General features: G+C 44.9%; 1 protein-coding gene and 2 pseudogenes across 9 annotated transcripts; 1 reads left to right on the top strand and 2 right to left on the bottom strand.

Moving 5' to 3' along the window:
- Positions 1–9,684: 9,684 nt before the first annotated feature.
- LOC125510495 (retrovirus-related Pol polyprotein from transposon RE1) lies at positions 9,685–16,635 on the bottom strand. 9 transcript variants are annotated; one of them, XR_015602673.1, is made up of 5 exons: positions 16,127–16,596; positions 14,255–15,025; positions 14,061–14,159; positions 12,708–12,794; positions 11,260–12,198 (listed from the first exon to the last, which is right to left on the bottom strand). XR_015602673.1 is itself a non-coding variant. In XM_087521692.1 (4 exons), exon 4 carries the CDS (start codon positions 10,664–10,666, stop codon positions 9,857–9,859), a length of 810 nt encoding a protein of 269 aa, XP_087377818.1. In that variant the 5' UTR covers positions 10,667–12,198; positions 12,695–12,794; positions 13,384–13,465; positions 13,545–13,779; the 3' UTR covers positions 9,685–9,856. The 9 variants fall into 9 exon arrangements, 8 of the variants coding, with proteins under 8 accessions (XP_087377818.1, XP_048531658.2, XP_087377817.1 ...); XM_087521692.1 differs by lacking the exons at positions 14,061–14,159; positions 14,255–15,025; positions 16,127–16,596 and adding exons at positions 13,384–13,465; positions 13,545–13,779 and having other exon boundaries at positions 9,685–12,198; positions 12,695–12,794; XM_048675701.2 differs by lacking the exons at positions 14,061–14,159; positions 14,255–15,025; positions 16,127–16,596 and adding exons at positions 13,384–13,465; positions 13,545–13,779 and having other exon boundaries at positions 9,685–12,198.
- LOC125511828 (small nucleolar RNA Z247) lies at positions 10,631–10,729 on the bottom strand (annotated as a pseudogene).
- LOC147972783 (protein FAR1-RELATED SEQUENCE 5-like) lies at positions 12,801–14,730 on the top strand (annotated as a pseudogene).
- Positions 16,636–19,041: the final 2,406 nt, after the last annotated feature.

Genomic DNA, 19,041 nt, shown 5'->3' with positions numbered 1-19,041 from the left:
CTAATGAGTTAGTTACAGGATGATGCATTATGGAACGAGAAAAGAGACTTGTCGGTAACGATATTGAATTAGGTATGTTGATACCGATGATCGAATCTTGGGCAAATAACATACCGATGACAAAGGGAACAACATATGTTGTTGTGCGGTTTAACCAATAAAGATCTTCATAGAATATGTAGGAACCAATATGAGCATCCAAGTTCCGCTATTGGTTATTGACCGGAGATGTGTCTCGATCATGTCTACATAGTTCTCGAACCCGTAGGGTCCGCACGCTTAATGTTCGATGACGATTTGTATTATGAGTTATGTGATTTGATGACCGAAGTTTGTTTGGAGCTAGGATGAGATCACGGACATGACGAGGAGTCTCGAAATGGTCGAGAGGTAAAGATTTATATATTGGAATGCTATATTCGGACATCGGAAAGGTTCCGAGTGATTCGGGTATTTTTTGGAGAACCGGGGAGTTACGGGAATTCACTGGGGGAAGTATTGGGCCTTATTGGGCTTTAGTGGAAAGGAGAGAAGGGCCACAAGGGGAGGTAGCGCGCCCCCCATGGGCTGGTCCAAATTGGACTAGGAGGGGCGGCGCCCCCCTCTTTCCTTCTACCTCTCCCTCTCCTTCCTTCTTCTCCTATTTGGACTAGGAAAGGGGGAAACCTACTCCTACTAGGAGTAGGAATCCCCCCTTGGGCGCGCCCCTTGAGGCTGGCCCTCCTCCTCCTCCCCTCCTGTATATACGGGGGAGGGGGGCACCCCATAGACCCACAAGTTGATTTCTTAGCCGTGTGCGGTGCCCCCTCCATAGATTTTCACCTCGGTCATATTGTCGTAGTGCTTAGGTGAAACCCTGCATCGGTAACTTCATCATCATCGTCACCACGCCGTCGTGCTGACGAAACTCTCCCTCGGCCTCAGCTGGATCTAGAGTTCGAGGGACGTCACCGAGCTGAACGTGTGCAGATCGCGGAGGTGCCATGCGTTCGATACTTGATCGGTTGGATCACGAAGACGTTCGACTACATCAACTGCGTTACTAAACGCTTCTGCTTTCGGTCTACGAGGGTACGTAGACACACTCCCCCCTCTCGTTGCTATGCATCTCATAGATAGATCTTGCATCATCGTAATTTTTGAAATACTGCGTTCCCCAACAGTTTTCAGCAGAACTGCCATGGTGTTATTTTTGTGCAGAAATAAAAATTCTCGGAATGACCTGAAAATCCACGGAGACCCGTTTTGGAATTAATAAAAAATACTAGCGAAAGAATCAGCATCAGGGGGCCCACACCCTGTCCATGAGGGTGCAGGGCGCCCCCCCTAGGGCGCGCCCCCTGCCTCGTGGGCCCCTTGGGACTCCACAAACCTCAACCCCAACTCTATATATTCACTTCTGGGGAGAAAAAAATAAGAGAGAAGGATTCATCGCGTTTTACGATACGAAGCCATTGCCAAGCCCTAATCTTCCTCGGGAGGGCTGATCTGGAGTCCGTTCGGGGCTCCGGAGAGGGGAATCCGTCGCCATCGTCATCATCAACCATCCTCCATCACCAATTTCATGATGCTCACCGCTGTGCGTGAGTAATCTCATCGTAGGCTTGCTGGACGGTGATGGGTTAGATGAGATTTACCATGTAATCGAGTTATTTTTGTTAGGGTTTGATCCCTAGTATCGATTATGTTCTAATATTGATGTTGTTATGACATTGCTATGCTTAATGCTTGTCACTAGGGTCCGAGTGCCATGATTTCAGATCTGAACCTATTATGTTTTCATGAATATATGTGAGTTCTTGATCATATCTTGAAATTCAATAGTCATCTACTATGTGTTATGATCCGGCAACCCCGAAGTGACAATAATCGGGACCACTCCCGGTGATGACCATAGTTTGAGGAGTTCATGTATTCACTAAGTGTTAATGCTTTGGTCCGGTACTCTATTAAAAGGAGGCCTTAATATCCCTGAGTTTCCAATAGGACCCCGCTGCCATGGGAGGGTAGGACAAAAGATGTTATGCAAGTTCTTTTCCATAAGCATGTATGACTATATTCGAAATACATGCCTACATTACATTGATGAGCTGGACCTAGTTCTGTGTCACACTATATTATAACTTTTGCATGAGGAATCGCATCCGACATATTTATCCATCATTGATCCATTGCCTACGAGCTTCTCACATATTGATCTTTGCTTAGTAACTTTTCCGTTGCCACTGTTACGATTGCTACAAAAACTACTACTGTTACTTTTGCCATCGTTATCGTTACCTCCATACTACTTTGCTACTAAATACTTTGATGTAGATATTAAGTCTTTCAGGTGTGGTTGAATTGACAACTCAACTGCTAATACTTGAGAATATTCTTTGGCTCCCCTTGTGTCGAATCAATAAATTTGGGTTGAATACTCTACCCTCGAAAACTGTTGCAATTTCTTATACTTATGGGTTATCAACAGGTCGCACAGGGTGTGGAGTGTGGGACATTATTTCTTTGTTTTCACAGGCCCAATAATGTATCCATAAAGTTTTGTACGGAGAGGACTGGATGGTGAGGACACAGGTTCATGGGGCCAAGGACTGGATGGCGCATGTCTTCGTCTTGCACGAGATCCCTTTTCTGACTGGGGGCAAAGAACAGGTTGAGCCGCAAACAACAGGGGTGCTTCATGGTCCGCCTGGCTCTGCTAGTGGTGATTTTCAAACTCTGCCTCTTTAGTTGTTCTTTGTTGAAATCGAGAGTCGACGAGCTCGCTCCGGTCGTCGGTGCTGCAGATCGACCTTGGTGGCAAGAGATCCAATGGTGCATGAGGTGCGTGCGTTTTGAGCAAGGGCGGTACCAACGCCGTGGGGGGCGCCGGGGACGGCGTCCAGCATACGGCCGCGCCGGTGCTCGCCGCCAAGGTCGAGCTAGAGCAGCTCATCGTCTCCATCCTCGACGACCCGAGCGTGAGCCGCGTCATGCGCGAGGTCGGATTCTCCAGCTTGCAGGTGAAGGACAACGTCGAGAAGGCCGTCTCCTCGGCCGTAGGCTCACCGGATTCGGCCATAGGAGCGATCCCACCGAATATGCGTTAGTTGGATCTAGGTGTGGGCTTGACTGATGTCGAGTTCTCCGAAGCGATCTGCACGACGTTCAGGGGAGGAGATGTCGTGTTCGCAAAACCCGGCTACGCGATGTCGGCCGTCGTCTCGCATAGCTCCATCCAGTCCCTCCGCCATAGTGCCATGGCGGCATCCTACACGACATTAGTTCTAGTGGCGGGGATGTGTCGTCGGCACAAGCCGGCGACGAGACGCCGACCGTCGTCTCGAGCTGCATCGTGCAGTCCTTCCGCCACGGCGGCCCGACTTCGGCAAACACCACCATCCGTGTTGGATGGAAGCGCAGGTACATACTGAATTTCTGCCAAAGGGGTGCCCGGAGATGACGAGCAGAAGATGAGCTCCGGTACATCTCGGCACGGCAGCATCGGTGGATCAGGACAACACGAGATGTTTGTGCGTGCTTGAATGAGAATGTTCAAACGATTAGTACTGCACTCCGGCTGCATGGGCCTTAAATACATCCAGGGGAAAGTGTTATCGTTACAAAGTGCTCAAAGCAACGACATTATTTCGTCCTTCGCCTGCACACATACAGTGATCTGCAGCACAGTGTAGTTCGCCTGTCAGCGCGTGGTACTTCAAATACACCGAATACGCAACATATCGTTCGCCAATGGGCCTCTATACTCCAAGTAGCACGTTTGGCTCATACTAATCGCGACGATGTGCCAGCCGTGGATGCGCTGCGTGCAACTGCCACTGCGCGCAGCGATGCAATTCCCTCAAACTACTCCGCTACTTACAATTTCAGCACTTGTAGACATTACCTTGCTGAAAACCATTTGTCATTTCCTTCTGCTCCTCGTTGGGTTCGACACTCTTACTTATCGAAAAGAGCTACAATTGACCCCCTATACTTTTGGGTCATCATTAGGTTGAGCGCCTTCATGAAACTTCAGCGATGTTGTGGTACAGCAATTCTTCAATTGGTGTCACTATATTCATATAAGCTAAATCTTGAATGTAGCTTCACTAATTAGAGATCATATGCATTGATCCATCTACTTGATAATGTTGCACATCATTGAGTTTCAAATCACTACAATCATCGTAAGATATCAAATGTGTTGCCCCGAAAGCATGCATTGCTCCTCAATTTTCATAAAGATTAAAAATTCTTGATTTACCGAGAAGTTATGCTGAAGCTCTGCATATACTGACCATCGCACCACTAGGGCATATGCTTCAAAAACTTTCTTGAGCGTGGTCGAGTGGGTTATCTCTTCGCACTTGCATTTACCTGCGCCTGCAATATACAAATTTCAATATGAACAGTTTAGAATTGTGAAATGCATCATATCTATTGAACCATATAGATTTTGAACTACTTTTTGCATACCGGATTGATGAATTTGTTGGTGCGCAAATCCTGGATGCATCCCAAACCTATTTCGCAGTATGATGAATTGAGCAACGAAGGATTTGCCTCATACATTTTAGAGTCGTAACTTAGCTTTTGCATTGTATGCATGTCTCTTTAGCCTTGTGGTATTTTTATTCGGGTACTGCCTATGTGGTACTCGAAATAATATAAGTTCGCCTGGAAAAGATAGATTGAGTTTATAGTCATTTCTTGCATTAGCTCTTTCACTCCACCCGCATTTAAAGGAAGTTAATTATAATACATAGCAAACTCAGCAATACAATTCATATATCATCACGATATATATTAGGCTTGTGTTATTGTCGGTTTGTACAAGAAAACTTTCTTGATTGTTGTCATTGCTTGCTAGGTAATTCATATTTTCATAGACATTGTACATTAATCATGAGATTCTATATCCAGAAAATTTGGTAAAATTACATATGCCCGGTCTTTTACCCATTGTGCCATCACAAAAATAGGGAATCGTCGACAATAGGTTCTGCACCTTCTTGGATTTTTTAGCATTGCTCGTGTACACTCATTCTTAAATTGCAGAAACTAGTACCTAGAATATGAGAAACTAATTTCTTGAACATAGCTTCACTAATATGAGAGCCTACGCATCGATACATCATCGGTAATGTCATAATCTAGTAGGGAAACATTGGAATGCTTGGCTGCACCTGGTTCGTAGGTTGATGGAGGTTCACCTATCGGATCAGCCCGATACAATTCACTGGAAGTTAACTACGAATGAAATATTCTCAGTGAAAACCATGCATTCGGACCTAATTGATTCCGGCCCATTGTCGAGATCGTTGCACATTTGGAAGATTAAAGTTCCGCTTCATATTAAAATCTTTATGTGGTTTGTCCATAAAGAAGTCATTCCAACCAAAAATAACTTGGCAAAATGGAATTGGGTTGGCAATTCTAGGTGTTGTTTTTGTGATCAAAATGAAACGGGTAAACACTTCTTTCTCGAATGTCCTCTAGCAAAATTATTATGGCGATCAATTCATATAGATTTGAACGTTCAACACTGAAGGAGCATAAATACGTTATTTGGGATGTGGCTTAATGGAGTGGACGTACACTTAGCTAAACATATTCGGATAGGAGTATCTGCACTACTCTGGGCTATATGGAACACTAGAAATGATATGATTTTTAATGGGACACAGTTCACCAATTTTTTGCAGGTTATCTACAGAGCTACAACTTGGATCCGTATGTGGTCCTTACTCACTCATGTGGATTTCAGGGAGCTTATGGTTATTGGGTGCAACCGTTGGGAGACGGTAGCACGGACTATCTTCAGCCGATTTGGATGGCGAGCTAATAACAGGTTAGGTGTGTAGGCATCGTAGCTTGTTGTTTTATCGCCGGATGTGGCATTTTCCAATTCTTTATCGCCGGTTGTGGCGTTTTTCAGATTTTATTTCGAATTCTGCTCATTTTATGAGTTTCTTTGGACCTCATGACTTGGTTACGTTTTTATTTAATAATATGGTTGCATGCATCGATTGATGCAGAGGCCGGGGGTGATCCTCCATTTCAAAAAAAAGAGGTTTATGAGCCTTTGGGCATTCCTATTGATGCTCTAGCTATCCCAAAAAAAGGTTCGACCACGGAAATACTATCTCGTTTTTGCGAATAACAACCAGGAATACTTGTCCATCTCAGCATACTGTGGTAATTCATTGCACCGGCGCAAGGTTCATGACAACTTAGGGCTCAATTTGTATATGATTTTTGAGGATTCAATAGTACCAGAGGAAATATTCCTTGACATGTGTTTGGTTTGTAGGAATGAAGACTGGACGGTTTTTTTCCTTTGGATTAATTTGTGTACAATTAGACGGGAAGGCTTAATTAAGAACACAATAGGTGGTGCACGCACACGTGCATACCAGGCAAAGTGAGCGGCAGAACGTGTAAAAACTAGAGTTGGTTGCATTAAGCGTGTTGCCTCCTGGCAGGGACGTCTTCGTATTTATATAGGCAAAGCGATTACAAGATATGGCGCAGGTGGTTGGTTGGTTATCAACTTGTCCTCTACTCCAAGCTATACATGAGATAGAGTATATCCTACCCAACAACTTGCGCCTCAATTCCAACGAATACAACTACGTTACAATGTCACGATGCAACTACGGTCCTACACTTTTAACATCCTCCCTCAATCTTAATGTATCAAGGTTCAGATTGCGCTTGAAGGCCTGTAGTTGCTTAACTTGTAACGGTTTTGTGAACCCATCTGCAACTTGATCTCCTGTTGGAATGAACTGAATATCTAGCAACTTTTGTACAACTCTCTCTCGTACAAAATGGTAATCAATCTCTATGTGTTTCGTTCTTGCATGAAACACTGGATTTGCAGACAAATATGTTGCTCCAAGATTGTCACACCATAAGCATGACACACTTATTCTTCCAATGCCAAGTTCATCAAGTAAAGTTTCAATCCACATTACCCCAGTTGTTGCATTTGCCAAAGATTTATATTCTGCCTCAGTGCTCGAGTGTGACACTGTGGCTTGCTTCTTTGCACTCCGGGATATGAGATTCGACCCAAGAAAGATTGCAAATCCCCCTGAGGATCTTCTATCATCAGGACATCCAGCCCAGTCTGCATCAGAAAATGCACTTACTGTGGTTGAAGAAGATTTACACAATTTCAGCCCTGTATTTGCACTCCCTTCAAGATACCTCAATATCCTCTTTACAGTTGTCCAATGTACAGAGGTAGGAGCATGTAAAAATTGACAGACTTTATTAACAGCAAAGGATATATCAGGTCTTGTTAGTGTCAAGTACTGGAGAGCGCCAACTATACTTCTGTACTCAATTCCTTCTTGTGGGCTTAGTAATTCTCCTTCATATAATGACAACTTATCAGTGATAGCCATAGGTGTACTGGAGGGTTTGCAATCCTTCATACCTACACGTCTGATTACATCTTTGGCATATTTTTCTTGAGTTAGCATAATACCATCATGCAACTTTTTTACCTCAATACCTAGGAAGTAGTGTAACTCTCCTAGATCTTTAAGAGAAAATTCATTTTTCAAATTTGATAGTAATGTTGTGGTAGCTTCCTGTGAAGAGCTGGCAACAATTATGTCATCAACATAAATTAACATAAATATAACCACCTTCCCTTTCTTGAAGAAGAAAAGAGAAGTGTCACCCCTTGAAGGCTTGAAACCAAGTTGCTGAAGCTTTGCACTTAATCTTGAATACCAGACTCTAGGTGCCTGCTTTAGGCCATATAAGGCTTGTCCAACTTGCACACATGATGTGGCTTTGAACCATTTTCAAACCCAGGTGGTTATCTCATATGGACCTCCTCCTCGAGAACGCCATGTAAGAACGCATTCTGAACATCCAATTGGCGAAGACTCCATCCCCTGGAGACAGCAATAGACAGAACAAGTCTAATAGTAGCAGCTCTCACTACAGGACTAAAAGTATCCTCATGATCAATACCATAGCGTTGTTTGAAGCCCTTAGCTACTAATCTAGCCTTATATCTATCTATTGTGCCATCAGGTCTCTTTTTAATTTTATATACCCATTTACAATCAATAACATTCCTCCCTTGCTTAGGAGGAACCAAATGCCAAGTTTGGTTTTTCATAAGTGCATAATACTCTACATTCATGGCATTTTTCCAATTATCATTGCCCAGAGCTTCGGTCAAAGTTTGAGGCACACCAGTAGCAGCAAAATTTGCAAATTTAAAGTGTTTATCATACCTGAGTGGCCCATCTTTGTAAATTGTGGGTTTTGAAATACCTCGTTGTGCTCGTGTAGTCATCCGAGGAGGTGTGCTGGAGCGTACGGGTTCGGTGGCCGCAGAAGATCCCGATCCCGCCACAGCAGAAACAACCTCGTCTGTCGCGTGGTCGAACAATGTTGGATCGCGCGCTGGTGGATCAGGAGAATCCAGCCTTGACGAGTCAGCGGGTGCCACGTGACCACGGGCCAGCGCGCGGTCGCGCACGCCATCATTGCGCCACGCAGCGGGGGACAGGCGACCAGGTTCAGGCCCACCCGCCTCGTGACAACTGGGGCGCGGAGACAGAGAGGGAGCCGGCCCACCCGACCGGCCTGGAGACCCGGGCCAGGCATCACCTGGGGAGTGGATGTTCCCGGATTCTGGCGAGGGTGGTGTCAGAGGATCCGCCTGGGGCGTCAGAGGATCCGCCTGGGGATCTGTTCGCGCGTCAGCTCCAGAATCGACGCGACCAGGGGAATCTGCTTCGTGCCCGCCGCCAGATGTTTCCTGCTGTTGTTGCATAAAATCACAAGCATTTGGAGTGCAGTTTTTCACCGCTATCTCCGTCAGAAGTAGGACTATGCAACAAATGATCATCAGCATACTGTTTGTCCCCATGACCGGTTATGTTTAGTAGCTCCGGATTCAAAAGAAGAATTTCTGCCCGAAGCCGTGCACCGGCATTTGGGTGTAGTGTAGCGAAGGGAAAAACATTTTCATCGAAAGTAACATCCCTGGAGATATACACTCGTCCTGTTGAAATATCAAGGCATTTAAAACCTTTGTGAAGATTGCTATATCCAAGAAAAGTGCATTGTTTGAAACGGAACTGAAGTTTGTGCTTGTTATAGGGTGGGGGGTTAGGCCAACAAGCACACCCAAATATTCTAAGTGAGGAGTAATTGGGTTTTTCATAGAACAATCGCTCAAGAGGGGTCTCAAGCTTGATAACTTTGCTAGGAAGGCGATTGATCAAATAAGTAGCAGCAATAAACGCCTCGTCCCAAAATTTTAAGGGCATAGAGGCTTGGGCAAGAAGGGACAAGCCCACTTCGACTATATGTCGATGTTTTCTCTCTGCTGATCCGTTCAGTTGATGTGCATGGGGACAAGATACATGATGAGATATTCCTATCTTGGTGAAGAAGGAGTTGAGTTTTTCATACTCCCCTCCCCAATCTGTCTGAAGAGCAAGAATTTTGCGATTAAACTGTCGTTCAACAGGATGCTGAAGTCATGAAATTTTTGAAAAACTTCAGACTTGTGTTTGATCAAATAGATCCACGTGAATTTACTGAAGTCATCGATAAAACTCACATAATATTTCTTTCTGCCTACTGTTTCAGCAGCAGGTCCCCAAACATCAAAGAAAATAAGTTCTAAAGGAAACTTGGATTCACTTATTGATTTTGGATAAGGCAACTGGTGACTTTTTCCCTTTTGACAGGCGTCACAAACAGAATCACTACTGGAAAAACTAGCACAAGGGAGCTTATTCTGACTAAGAATTCTCCTGACAATGAGAGGAGATGGATGACCTAAACGTCGGTGCCATCTATCCGAAGATATCTTGGTGGCACTGAGCATCTACTTCTGGACGTTGGATCTCTTGTGCTTGACGGGGTATATACCACATCTACCCCTGCCTCGAAGAAGAACCTTCCTCGTTCCCCACTCCTTAACAAGAAAAGAATGAGGATGAATTTCACAGAATGTATCATTGTCAAGCGCAAGACGACTAGCAGAGATTAGGCTCTTGCTAGCTTCTGGAACATGAAGAATGTTATTTAGGTAGAGATCACGATCAGGGGTACGAATAGCTGAGTGACCAATATGTTCTATAGCCACACCTGACCCACTAGCAGTGTGGATTTGCTCGTTCCCGGTGTAGCGCTCGCGGACAGTCAGCTTCTCAAGGTCTCCCGTGATGTGATCGGTGGCGCCACTGTCGAGGTACCAGTTGGTGTCCACCCCATACTGAGGTGCTGCCAGGTTCGCCGTCCTCTCTTCTCCTCCTTGGTAGGCTTCATCATAGCGCTTCCAGCACTTCCACGCTGGATGGCCCAGTTTGCCACAGATCTGGCACTGGATCCTAGGTGCAGGGGCATTATTGTTGTAGTTGCCCCCGCCACCGTTGTTGTTGTAGTGGCCGCCTCCTCCTTGTCCATCGCAGCCGCCAGGCTTGATGTAGGGGCGACCATGGTCACCACTGTTGTTGTCGTTGCCGCCGCGGCCACGGCCACGGTCACCACCGCGCCCGTGGCCTCTGGTGGCAGCGTTTGCGGAAGACTGTGACACTCCGCCGCGAAGCTTCATCCTCGTCTCAAAGCTGATGAGCTGAGAGAACAGCTCCGGCACGCTGATCGGCTCCACTCTGGAGCACATAGCAGAGACCATCGGATCAAATTCCTCGTCCAGGCCAGCGAGGATGTGAGAGACGATGTCATCATCGTCGATCTTCTTCCCTGCAGCGATGAGTTCATCGCACAGAGACTTAACTTTCCCGACGTAGTCGGTGATAGAGGAGTTCCCCTTCTACAGATTGGCGAGGGTGATGCGCACGTTGACAGTCTGGGCACGGGTGTGAGACGTAAGCATCTCTGCAATCGTGTTCCAGAGCTCCGCCGACGTATGACAGGTAGCGACCTGGATGGCCATCTCACGGGGCAGAGTTGTCAGAAAGTAAGAAAAGACTTGCTGATCTTGAGCGTACCAGGTCTGAAACTCCGGGTTGGGCTTCTTCGTCTTGGTTTTGCCATTGGACGTGGCTTCTTCAAGGTGCATGGGTGGCACCTGGTGATCGAGGTCGAGGTACTGCTCCATGCGGGCACCTCTGATCGCCGACAGAACCGTCGCCCGCCATAGGGCTTGGTTGTTCTTGCTGAGCTTCTCAGAGACGGCGTGCACAAACGGAGAGGATGGGAAGGAGTTTGAAGGTGTCGCCATGGATGATCTCGAGAAGTGCTCTGATGACCATGTAAAAACTAGAGTTGGCTGCGTTAAGCGTGTTGCCTCCTCGCAGGGACGCCTTCGTGTTTATATAGGCAAAGCAATTACAAGATATGGCGCAGGTGGTTGGTTGGTTATCAACTTGTCCTCTACTCCAAGCTATACATGAGATAGAGTATATCCTACCCAACAACCTGCGCCTCAATTCCAACGAATACAACTATGTTACAATGTCACGATGCAACTACGGTCCTACACTTTTAACAGAACGGTCACATCAATTACATGTGGGAACACAGTCTCGAGGCAGACCGTGTCATTGGGATGTGGTAGTCCTCCGTCACAGCAGTCTCGAGGCTTTTGCTTCCCAACGCGTGATGTTGGTCCAGTTATTAGTACTAGTAGCATAAAGAAGACGATACGTGGTGATTCCAAAGTGGTTATCCCCGCTGCAGTCAGATGGTTAGTGCAGGAATTGAGGGAGGCGATATTAAAGTTCCTGATACCTCGTTCCTGGGTTCGGCTCCTCTGCAGTCCAACTATTACTGCACGGGTGCTGTAGACATCTACATCAGCCGTCAATTCCAATCTGACCGCTCTAATTTCCCCACTTAATTCTTTTAAAGAATGAAAACAAACACCCCAATTTGTCCGGTGAAATATCTCCTACGGCTGCTTGGCACCAAACAGAACGCACATTGGCGCCAAACAGCGATCTCCATGCCTTCGTCCCGCCGGTCTTCCCCAGTCCTCCTTGATCATCCTTCTTGTAGCCAGAACGTGACCAAGGTATATGTTGATCTATGGGCGGCATAGAGATCCTCTTTTGCCCTATATCTGTCCTCCTCACGCTGATCTGCAAGTTTATGTGGCATAAAGATCTCCCTTTTGCCCTATCTCTCTATTGATTGTTCTTCTCCCGCTGATCTGCAAGTGGTGTGGATGATCTCCCTTTTGAACTCACTTTTACCATCCTTCTCCTAGCAACAAAAAAGAAGCTGATCAATCTCAAGGTATGTGACATGTGGTCTGATTCTATTCATGTTCTCAAGGCAACAAGAGAATTCCTAGACTGATTTTGCTATATGATCACAGATTACAAAAAAAAAAGACAAGGTTTAGTGGAGAATATGATTAACGGCAATGAAGATTCAAACAGGTACCATCAATTTTAATAAATTCAGTAGCTAAATTGCAGAGGAGCCGAACCCTCCAAACAACTAGTAGAAAATCAGTAGTGACAAGGGAGGAAGGAGATCCAAAATTTATTCCTGCACCTTTTGGATGATGTTAGAGTGAAAAAATATATTTGAACATAAGTGATCTCTATTGTTCTAAATAAGCTCAAGATGAAATACATGAATGTAGTCAGAACTGTACATGCAAGTTGTACCATAGGTGCTTTGCTAACAGAAGTGATCTCTATTGTTTTGAATAATCTCAAGATAAAATACATGAATGTAGTTAGATCTTTACATGCAAGTTGTACCATAGGTGCTTTGCTCATGAAATACTTGGGATTTCCAATACTTGACAGGAGATTAATGTAGATGATCTCCCTTTTGCCTTCCTTCTCCTAGCAAAAAAAAAAGACGATCAATCTCGAGGTATGTAACATATGCTCTAACTGTATTCATGTTCTCAAGGCAGCAAGAGAATTCCTATAGACTGACTATCTCAGATTACAAAGAAGGAAACGAAAAGGTGTAATGGAGAATATGACCAACTCCAACAAAGATTCAAACAGGTACACTCAATTTTGTTAAATTCTCATGCCATATCATCATATTTCTTGTAGTGTAACTAGACAAATAAATTAAGATATGCCTATTTTTTACAGGACAAATATGATTCCTAGTTGGATGCCTCAAATTGGTATGAAATTTAATTCCACAAAAGAGGCCTGGGGATTTTGGACTTGTTATGGAGGTCATATTGGTTTTGACGTAAGGGTAAATTATGAAAATAAGAGCAAACTTGATGGGGCAATCACTTCCGCGAGATACGTTTGTTCCAATGAGGGCTACAGAAGAATAGACAAAAGAGATCATAATACCAAGCGTCCTCGTGCAGAAACAAGGACTGGTTGTAAAGTTCGAATGGGAATCACCATCGACCGAGAAACAGGAAATTGCGAAGTACACGAGTTAGTCACTGAACACAACCATGTCTTGCAATTGCCTGGAACATGCCACTTGATGCCATCACAACGGAAGATATCGACCTTGCAAGCTTTTGACATTGAAACTGCAGATGATTCAGGAATTGTACCAAAAGCAGCCCATGAGCTGGCAAGTCGGCAAGTTGGTGGGTCATTAAACCTTACCTACACACCTCGTGATCACAAGAACTATTTGCGAACCAAGCGTCAAAGGGAGTTGACGTATGGTGAAGCTGGAAGTATGCTCAAGTACTTTCGAGATAAAAAAAAATGAGAATCCTGCATTTGAATATGATGTACAACACGATTGCGATGAACAAATAGCAAATATCTTCTGGGCTGATGCAAAGATGATCATTGACTATGCTCACTTTGGTGATGTTGTTACGTTTGATACTACATTTGGGACAAATAAAGAGTACAGACCCTTTGGTGTATTTGTTGGCTTCAACCATTTTAGAGAAATGGCCATTTTTGGTGTTGCACTTCTATACGACGAGACATTTGAATCCTTCAAATGGTTGTTCAACACTTTCTTATCCATACATAACAAAAAACAGCCTAGAACTATCTTTACTGGCCAGGACGTAGCAATGGGTAATGCAATTCGGGCGGTATTTACAGAAGCATGGCATGGATTGTGCACTTTTCACATAATGCAAAATGCCATCAAACATTTACCTCATAAGAAAAAAGACGAGGATGGCCCAAATGTACTTGCTGATTTCAGTGCTTGCATGTACAAGTACGAGGAAGAGGAAGACTTTGAAGAAGCTTTCACTGCCATAAGAATCAATGTGGATACACAGACTTGGTTGGACAGTATCTATAAAGTAAAAGAGAAATGGGCAAGATGTTACATGAGAAATGCTTACACTATAGGCATGAGAAGCACACAATTAAGTGAGAGCTTGAATAGTGACTTGAAAGACCATTTGAAGTCTGATCTTGACATTCTTCGTTTTTTCAAGCACGTAGAGAGGGTTGTGCAAGGAAAGAGAGATAAAGAGGTAAATGAGGAATATGAGTCGAGGAAAAAATTACCTAGAGTTAGAATAAGAACTCCTACAGTAATACAAGCAAGCAAAGTTTACACACCTAGCATATTTGAAGATTTTCAGAATGAATACGAAAGATCCATCTCAGCGTACATCAAGCCATCGGAGGAAGACAATGCATATACTGTTGCAATTGCCAATCTTGACCCGGAATGCTCTTATGAAGAAGAATGCAAAGTTATAGTTGATGAAGAGCAAAAAGTTCTATGTAGCTGTGGCCAATTTGAAAGAGTTGGTATATTGTGTAGTCATGCTTTGAAAGCTCTGGATGTCATGAATATTAAGTATCTTCCAAGCCACTATATTTTGAAGCGATGGACTCGAGAAGCACGAAGCGGCACTATTCAAAACAGCCATGGCAACATTGTTTTGGAAGACCCTAGATCGGAAGATAGGCAGCAGCTGAAGTTTTTCATGCACGAGTTCCTTGGCATAGCTTCCCAAGCAGTTGCATCAGAAGAGTGCATCAAATTAGTAGATGATGCTTTGAAGAATCTAAAGAAGCAAGTTGAAGACAAAGCTCCTACTACTACATGCAGAACTGAAGCCATATCTCAGGAACCAGACATTTGTTTGCAAACAGCTTGCCTGAAGAAAAAGGAAATTCAGCAGAAGACTTCAAAAAGGAAGAAATCATGGCTTGATAATCAACATCCTAGTAAAAGGAAAAAAGGGGCAGCTAAAGTCATTCCCGAAAACAATCTTCTTCTGTAAATCTCTTATCACTTATCGAAACAGCCTATAGATTTACTAATAACTCAACTAATGTTTGTTCTGATTTATATTTTGCATAGAGAGGAGAGAAGTACATTCCAGTTGCACAATGCGAAGCACCTACAGAGAAAATGACTGGAACAAATGCAGATGGTTTGCGGGACTATGGGTACTATGCTCGTTTACTAACGGTATTCCACTTATCTTGTCCAAAATTCCTAAAATCCATTTGTAAGCAATATGATTTTTGTGTAATCTGTTATGTCTCTCTTTAATTTACAGAGTGAAGCCGATGACATTTGGGACTTGGAAAAGAATCCATATTTTCCTCCAATATGATAATAGTTTGATAGGGAAATAAGATGAGAGTCATGCATTTGTGGGATTCGGCTCCTCTACGTCAACCACAACTACAGTCGTCACTACAGCTGTGAAATGCAGCTAGTAATTCCTTCTATGTGTTTAGTACTTAAGGCAAATACAGAGAGAGCAGCCTTTGCATCCTATTCTGGTATTTGTAATTCCTGTAGGCAAAGAGAAAGGAAGAGGAACGTTTGCTTCTGTTTATCTGTTTTAAAGTCAGGAAAAATAGAAGTAGAGTAGCACCTAGTTTTGCTGATGTGTGAATTGGCAAGGACTTAGCATTTGCATCACAGTATCCTGGTTTCCAAACGAGATGAACCTCAACTTAGCCTTTTTCAAATAGTTTTAAGATCATCAAAACCTGATTTACAGTAGTCTAGAAATTTGCTAGTCAGAACCATGCCAAAATCTCTATGGATAGTGAGACGACGACACAACAGCGCAGTCAAATCAAATGCAATTGCAGTAAGATATTTAGACCACAATACAGCAACATTCAGAAACACAAGCTACATACATATAATTTTGAAGATTTGCACGGACAAGATCAATGGACAAGGGACCAAACATATTGTCATGCTAAACACTACAAGGTAGGAGATAGCCACGTACTGATCGGTGCCTCTCCCGAGCTCGAGAAGCGCCTGCACGGCGGACTCCCACGCGCCGGAGAGGCGGAGGAATAGCTCCTTCCTGGGCGGTGGCGGCGCGGGGCCGGCAGATCCCCATCTGCGAGAGGCTGGAGGAAGCGGGCAGCTTCCATCGAGGTGGAGGGCGTCGGGCGGCGCGGCCTGAGGAAGGCGGAGTGCTCCCACATACCTGCCGTCGACGGCGTCGGCCGGCGAGCCCAGGGAACGGCGCCTTGCGGCAGATCCTGAGAAAGCCGGGGACACAGCCGCGGCGCAGCAGGCGGGCATGGAGGGCCATCTGCCGGACCGTCGCTCGGTGAGGGAGTGCGCTTGGCCGGATATACGAACCCTCGCCGGCGGTGAGGTCTTCTGCTCGCCCTTGCCTCATCAGTCTAGTTAGTGCGTGGTGTGCAGTGTGAACGGAAGCAATTATCTGAATGCATAAAGGCTTTTTTTATTAACAGAATTAAGTAGGTAAAATGCAGGCGGTCAGATGGAAATTGACGGCTGGTATGAAGGTCTACAGCACCCGTGCAGTAATAGTTCTACACATGGGATGGGAGGCTCCAGCTTTCAATGCAAACTTATGACGGTACTGCCATATATGTCAAGCATAAACTTGGTGTCAATTGCTGTTGTATGTGCGTTTCACCATTACTGTGTGATGCTTGTATTGGTTTTCCACACAACAAAGATCAGGGAACGCCACGCATTTGCATGCGGATTCCGGAAGAAAATGAGTTAACCATCAACTCAGAAGGATTAGACTGTGTTTGACATTGCAGTGGATTACTCCCTTCGTTTTTTCTAGTTTACATATAAGATTTGATCAAAGTCAAACTTTGTAAAGTTTAACTAACTTTATAGAAAAAATTATCAACATCTACAACAAAAGAGTTATATGTTATGACAATTAATTTCACCATGCATCTAATAATATTGATTTCATAGTGTGAAGAAAAGCTAGTCAAACTTTACAGAGTTTTGACTTTGACCAAATCTTATATGCAAACTACAAAGAAACGGATGAAGCATCGTAATCCCATCTGCTTAACATGTTTCTGCCTATGTATTTTTGGGACTAATTTTCCATGGCAGATTATCTATAGATGTATATAATAAAAAGTAGCATCGCACCACACAGTTTAACAACCACAAACCGAGCCTTGCTGGACTAATTTTCCATGCCTCGTGCCCCATTATTCCCTCTCGTTCTCCTCCTTCATCTTCTCCTGCTAGAAATTCGTAACATACTTGCCTTGCAGCGGAGCCAGGCCGACACAGAGAAAGGGTCACATCGTCACTGGAGCGAGAGCGACCAGCCGCCACCGCCACCGCCGCCGCCGCTATCCCTCCTAATCGTGGAGGCCCATGACACGTCCTTCCGTTCCCAGGCTGTCACAACCATGGTTCAAGAACTTCAAGGGCGAAGGACATTTGGTGAAGCCATAAAGGATGGTCGAGGACAAGGTTTAGGTTGGTTCCTCGAGACAATGTCCTCGATGTCCCTCCTTCGCCGGCCATCACATGTTGCCATCATCCACTAGCCTCTGCCCGCGACCTGCGTGAAGGAACAACACATTGTGACGACTAAAGGGAACGTATGGGAGGAGAGTAATAGACGAGGGAGGGAGAACATGGCTCTTGATCCTTTCTTAGGGCCCGAGATTTCTTTTCTAGAAATGTGAGAGTAGAAAGAGGGGTACTCAGGAGAGCTTACCGATCGAAGAAAGGAAGAGGGCAAACCAAAGGTGCTGGAACTAAAAGTCTCTGGATACTCATTCCCTTTGGGCGCCCCTTGCCCCTCCTTTATGTACAACACAACGCATTGCAGTTTAGACTGGGTTTTTCTTGGTTAATAACGCTAGCCACCGGTGCCACCCATGAATCTTTGCAAGTGTCGGCTACATCTACCATCAAACCGCCACCGGAACCATCCATATATTTATTCTCAAAACTGTAATTCTGCTCGTTTTGCGATTGCTTGCCGGAATAATATCCGTAATTCATTATCAGGTTGACTCTGCTTCGTTTTCTATTTTTATTTTGAGTTAGTAACCTTAGGGAGATGGCTTACTGATTTGCTATCGCAATGTCTCAGTTTCGTCACCGCTGTCCACCAAATCAACGCCCCTTGTCAGAAGATCTCGACATCGATAGTGCTATCAAAAGACATGATCGTTGCAATCGTCCATGTTGGTACTACCAGAGCATTTAGCATGCAAGCCACAATGTATGGTTACGGTTAACCGTTGAAGTGAACATATCTTCTTGGGTTTGACATATGGGCCGGGGTGGAGCGTGTGAAGTGAACGCCGACATTGTTTGATCTACTTCTGTAGTATGTCGCCACATCTGTTCAGTCTTTTGTAAAGGTCTACATTCCTGAAGCATGTGAATTTCAAATGCTTGGTTGTTGTCCCTGGGTCGAAGCATTTGGGTCATGTGTTTTTTGAAAGATCCAGCAATCACTAGCTTTTCATATCATTAGCAGAAAGCAGTGGGAAAACAAAGGTGTGTTGGAAGGTCCTAAGACCAGCACAGAAAAGATTACAACAAGCTCAGCTTCGGTCTAGGCTTTGCTGACAGAAAAAGTGGAAAAAAAAACAATGGCCTATATCTCATGGCGGATCCCAGAAGGGTCTCTCCAAGCATGCTGCGCCCGCCTGCCGCCAAAGATGCACTGAATTTTCGATGGCCTTGGCGATGTCCCTTGCAGCCGGCTGCTTGCCTCTGAAAATGCAGCTGTTCCGCTCTTTCCATATCTCCCAGCAAGTCAAAAGCATGATCGTGCTGGCGCCCTTCCGTTTGGCCGGCGGGGTCTTGCTGATCATCCGTTGCATGATCGCTGTAGAGTTGGAATTTTGCCATGAGTGGTGTGGAGCTAGCTGTCGGCAT

The sequence above is a fragment of the Triticum urartu genome, chromosome 5A, assembly GCF_056163025.1.
Source record: "Triticum urartu cultivar PI428250 chromosome 5A, HENAU_Tu73, whole genome shotgun sequence".
Classification (NCBI taxonomy): domain Eukaryota; kingdom Viridiplantae; phylum Streptophyta; class Magnoliopsida; order Poales; family Poaceae; genus Triticum; species Triticum urartu.
Note: the sequence above shows the minus strand (reverse complement) of the source record. Positions and strands in the feature narration are given on the sequence as shown.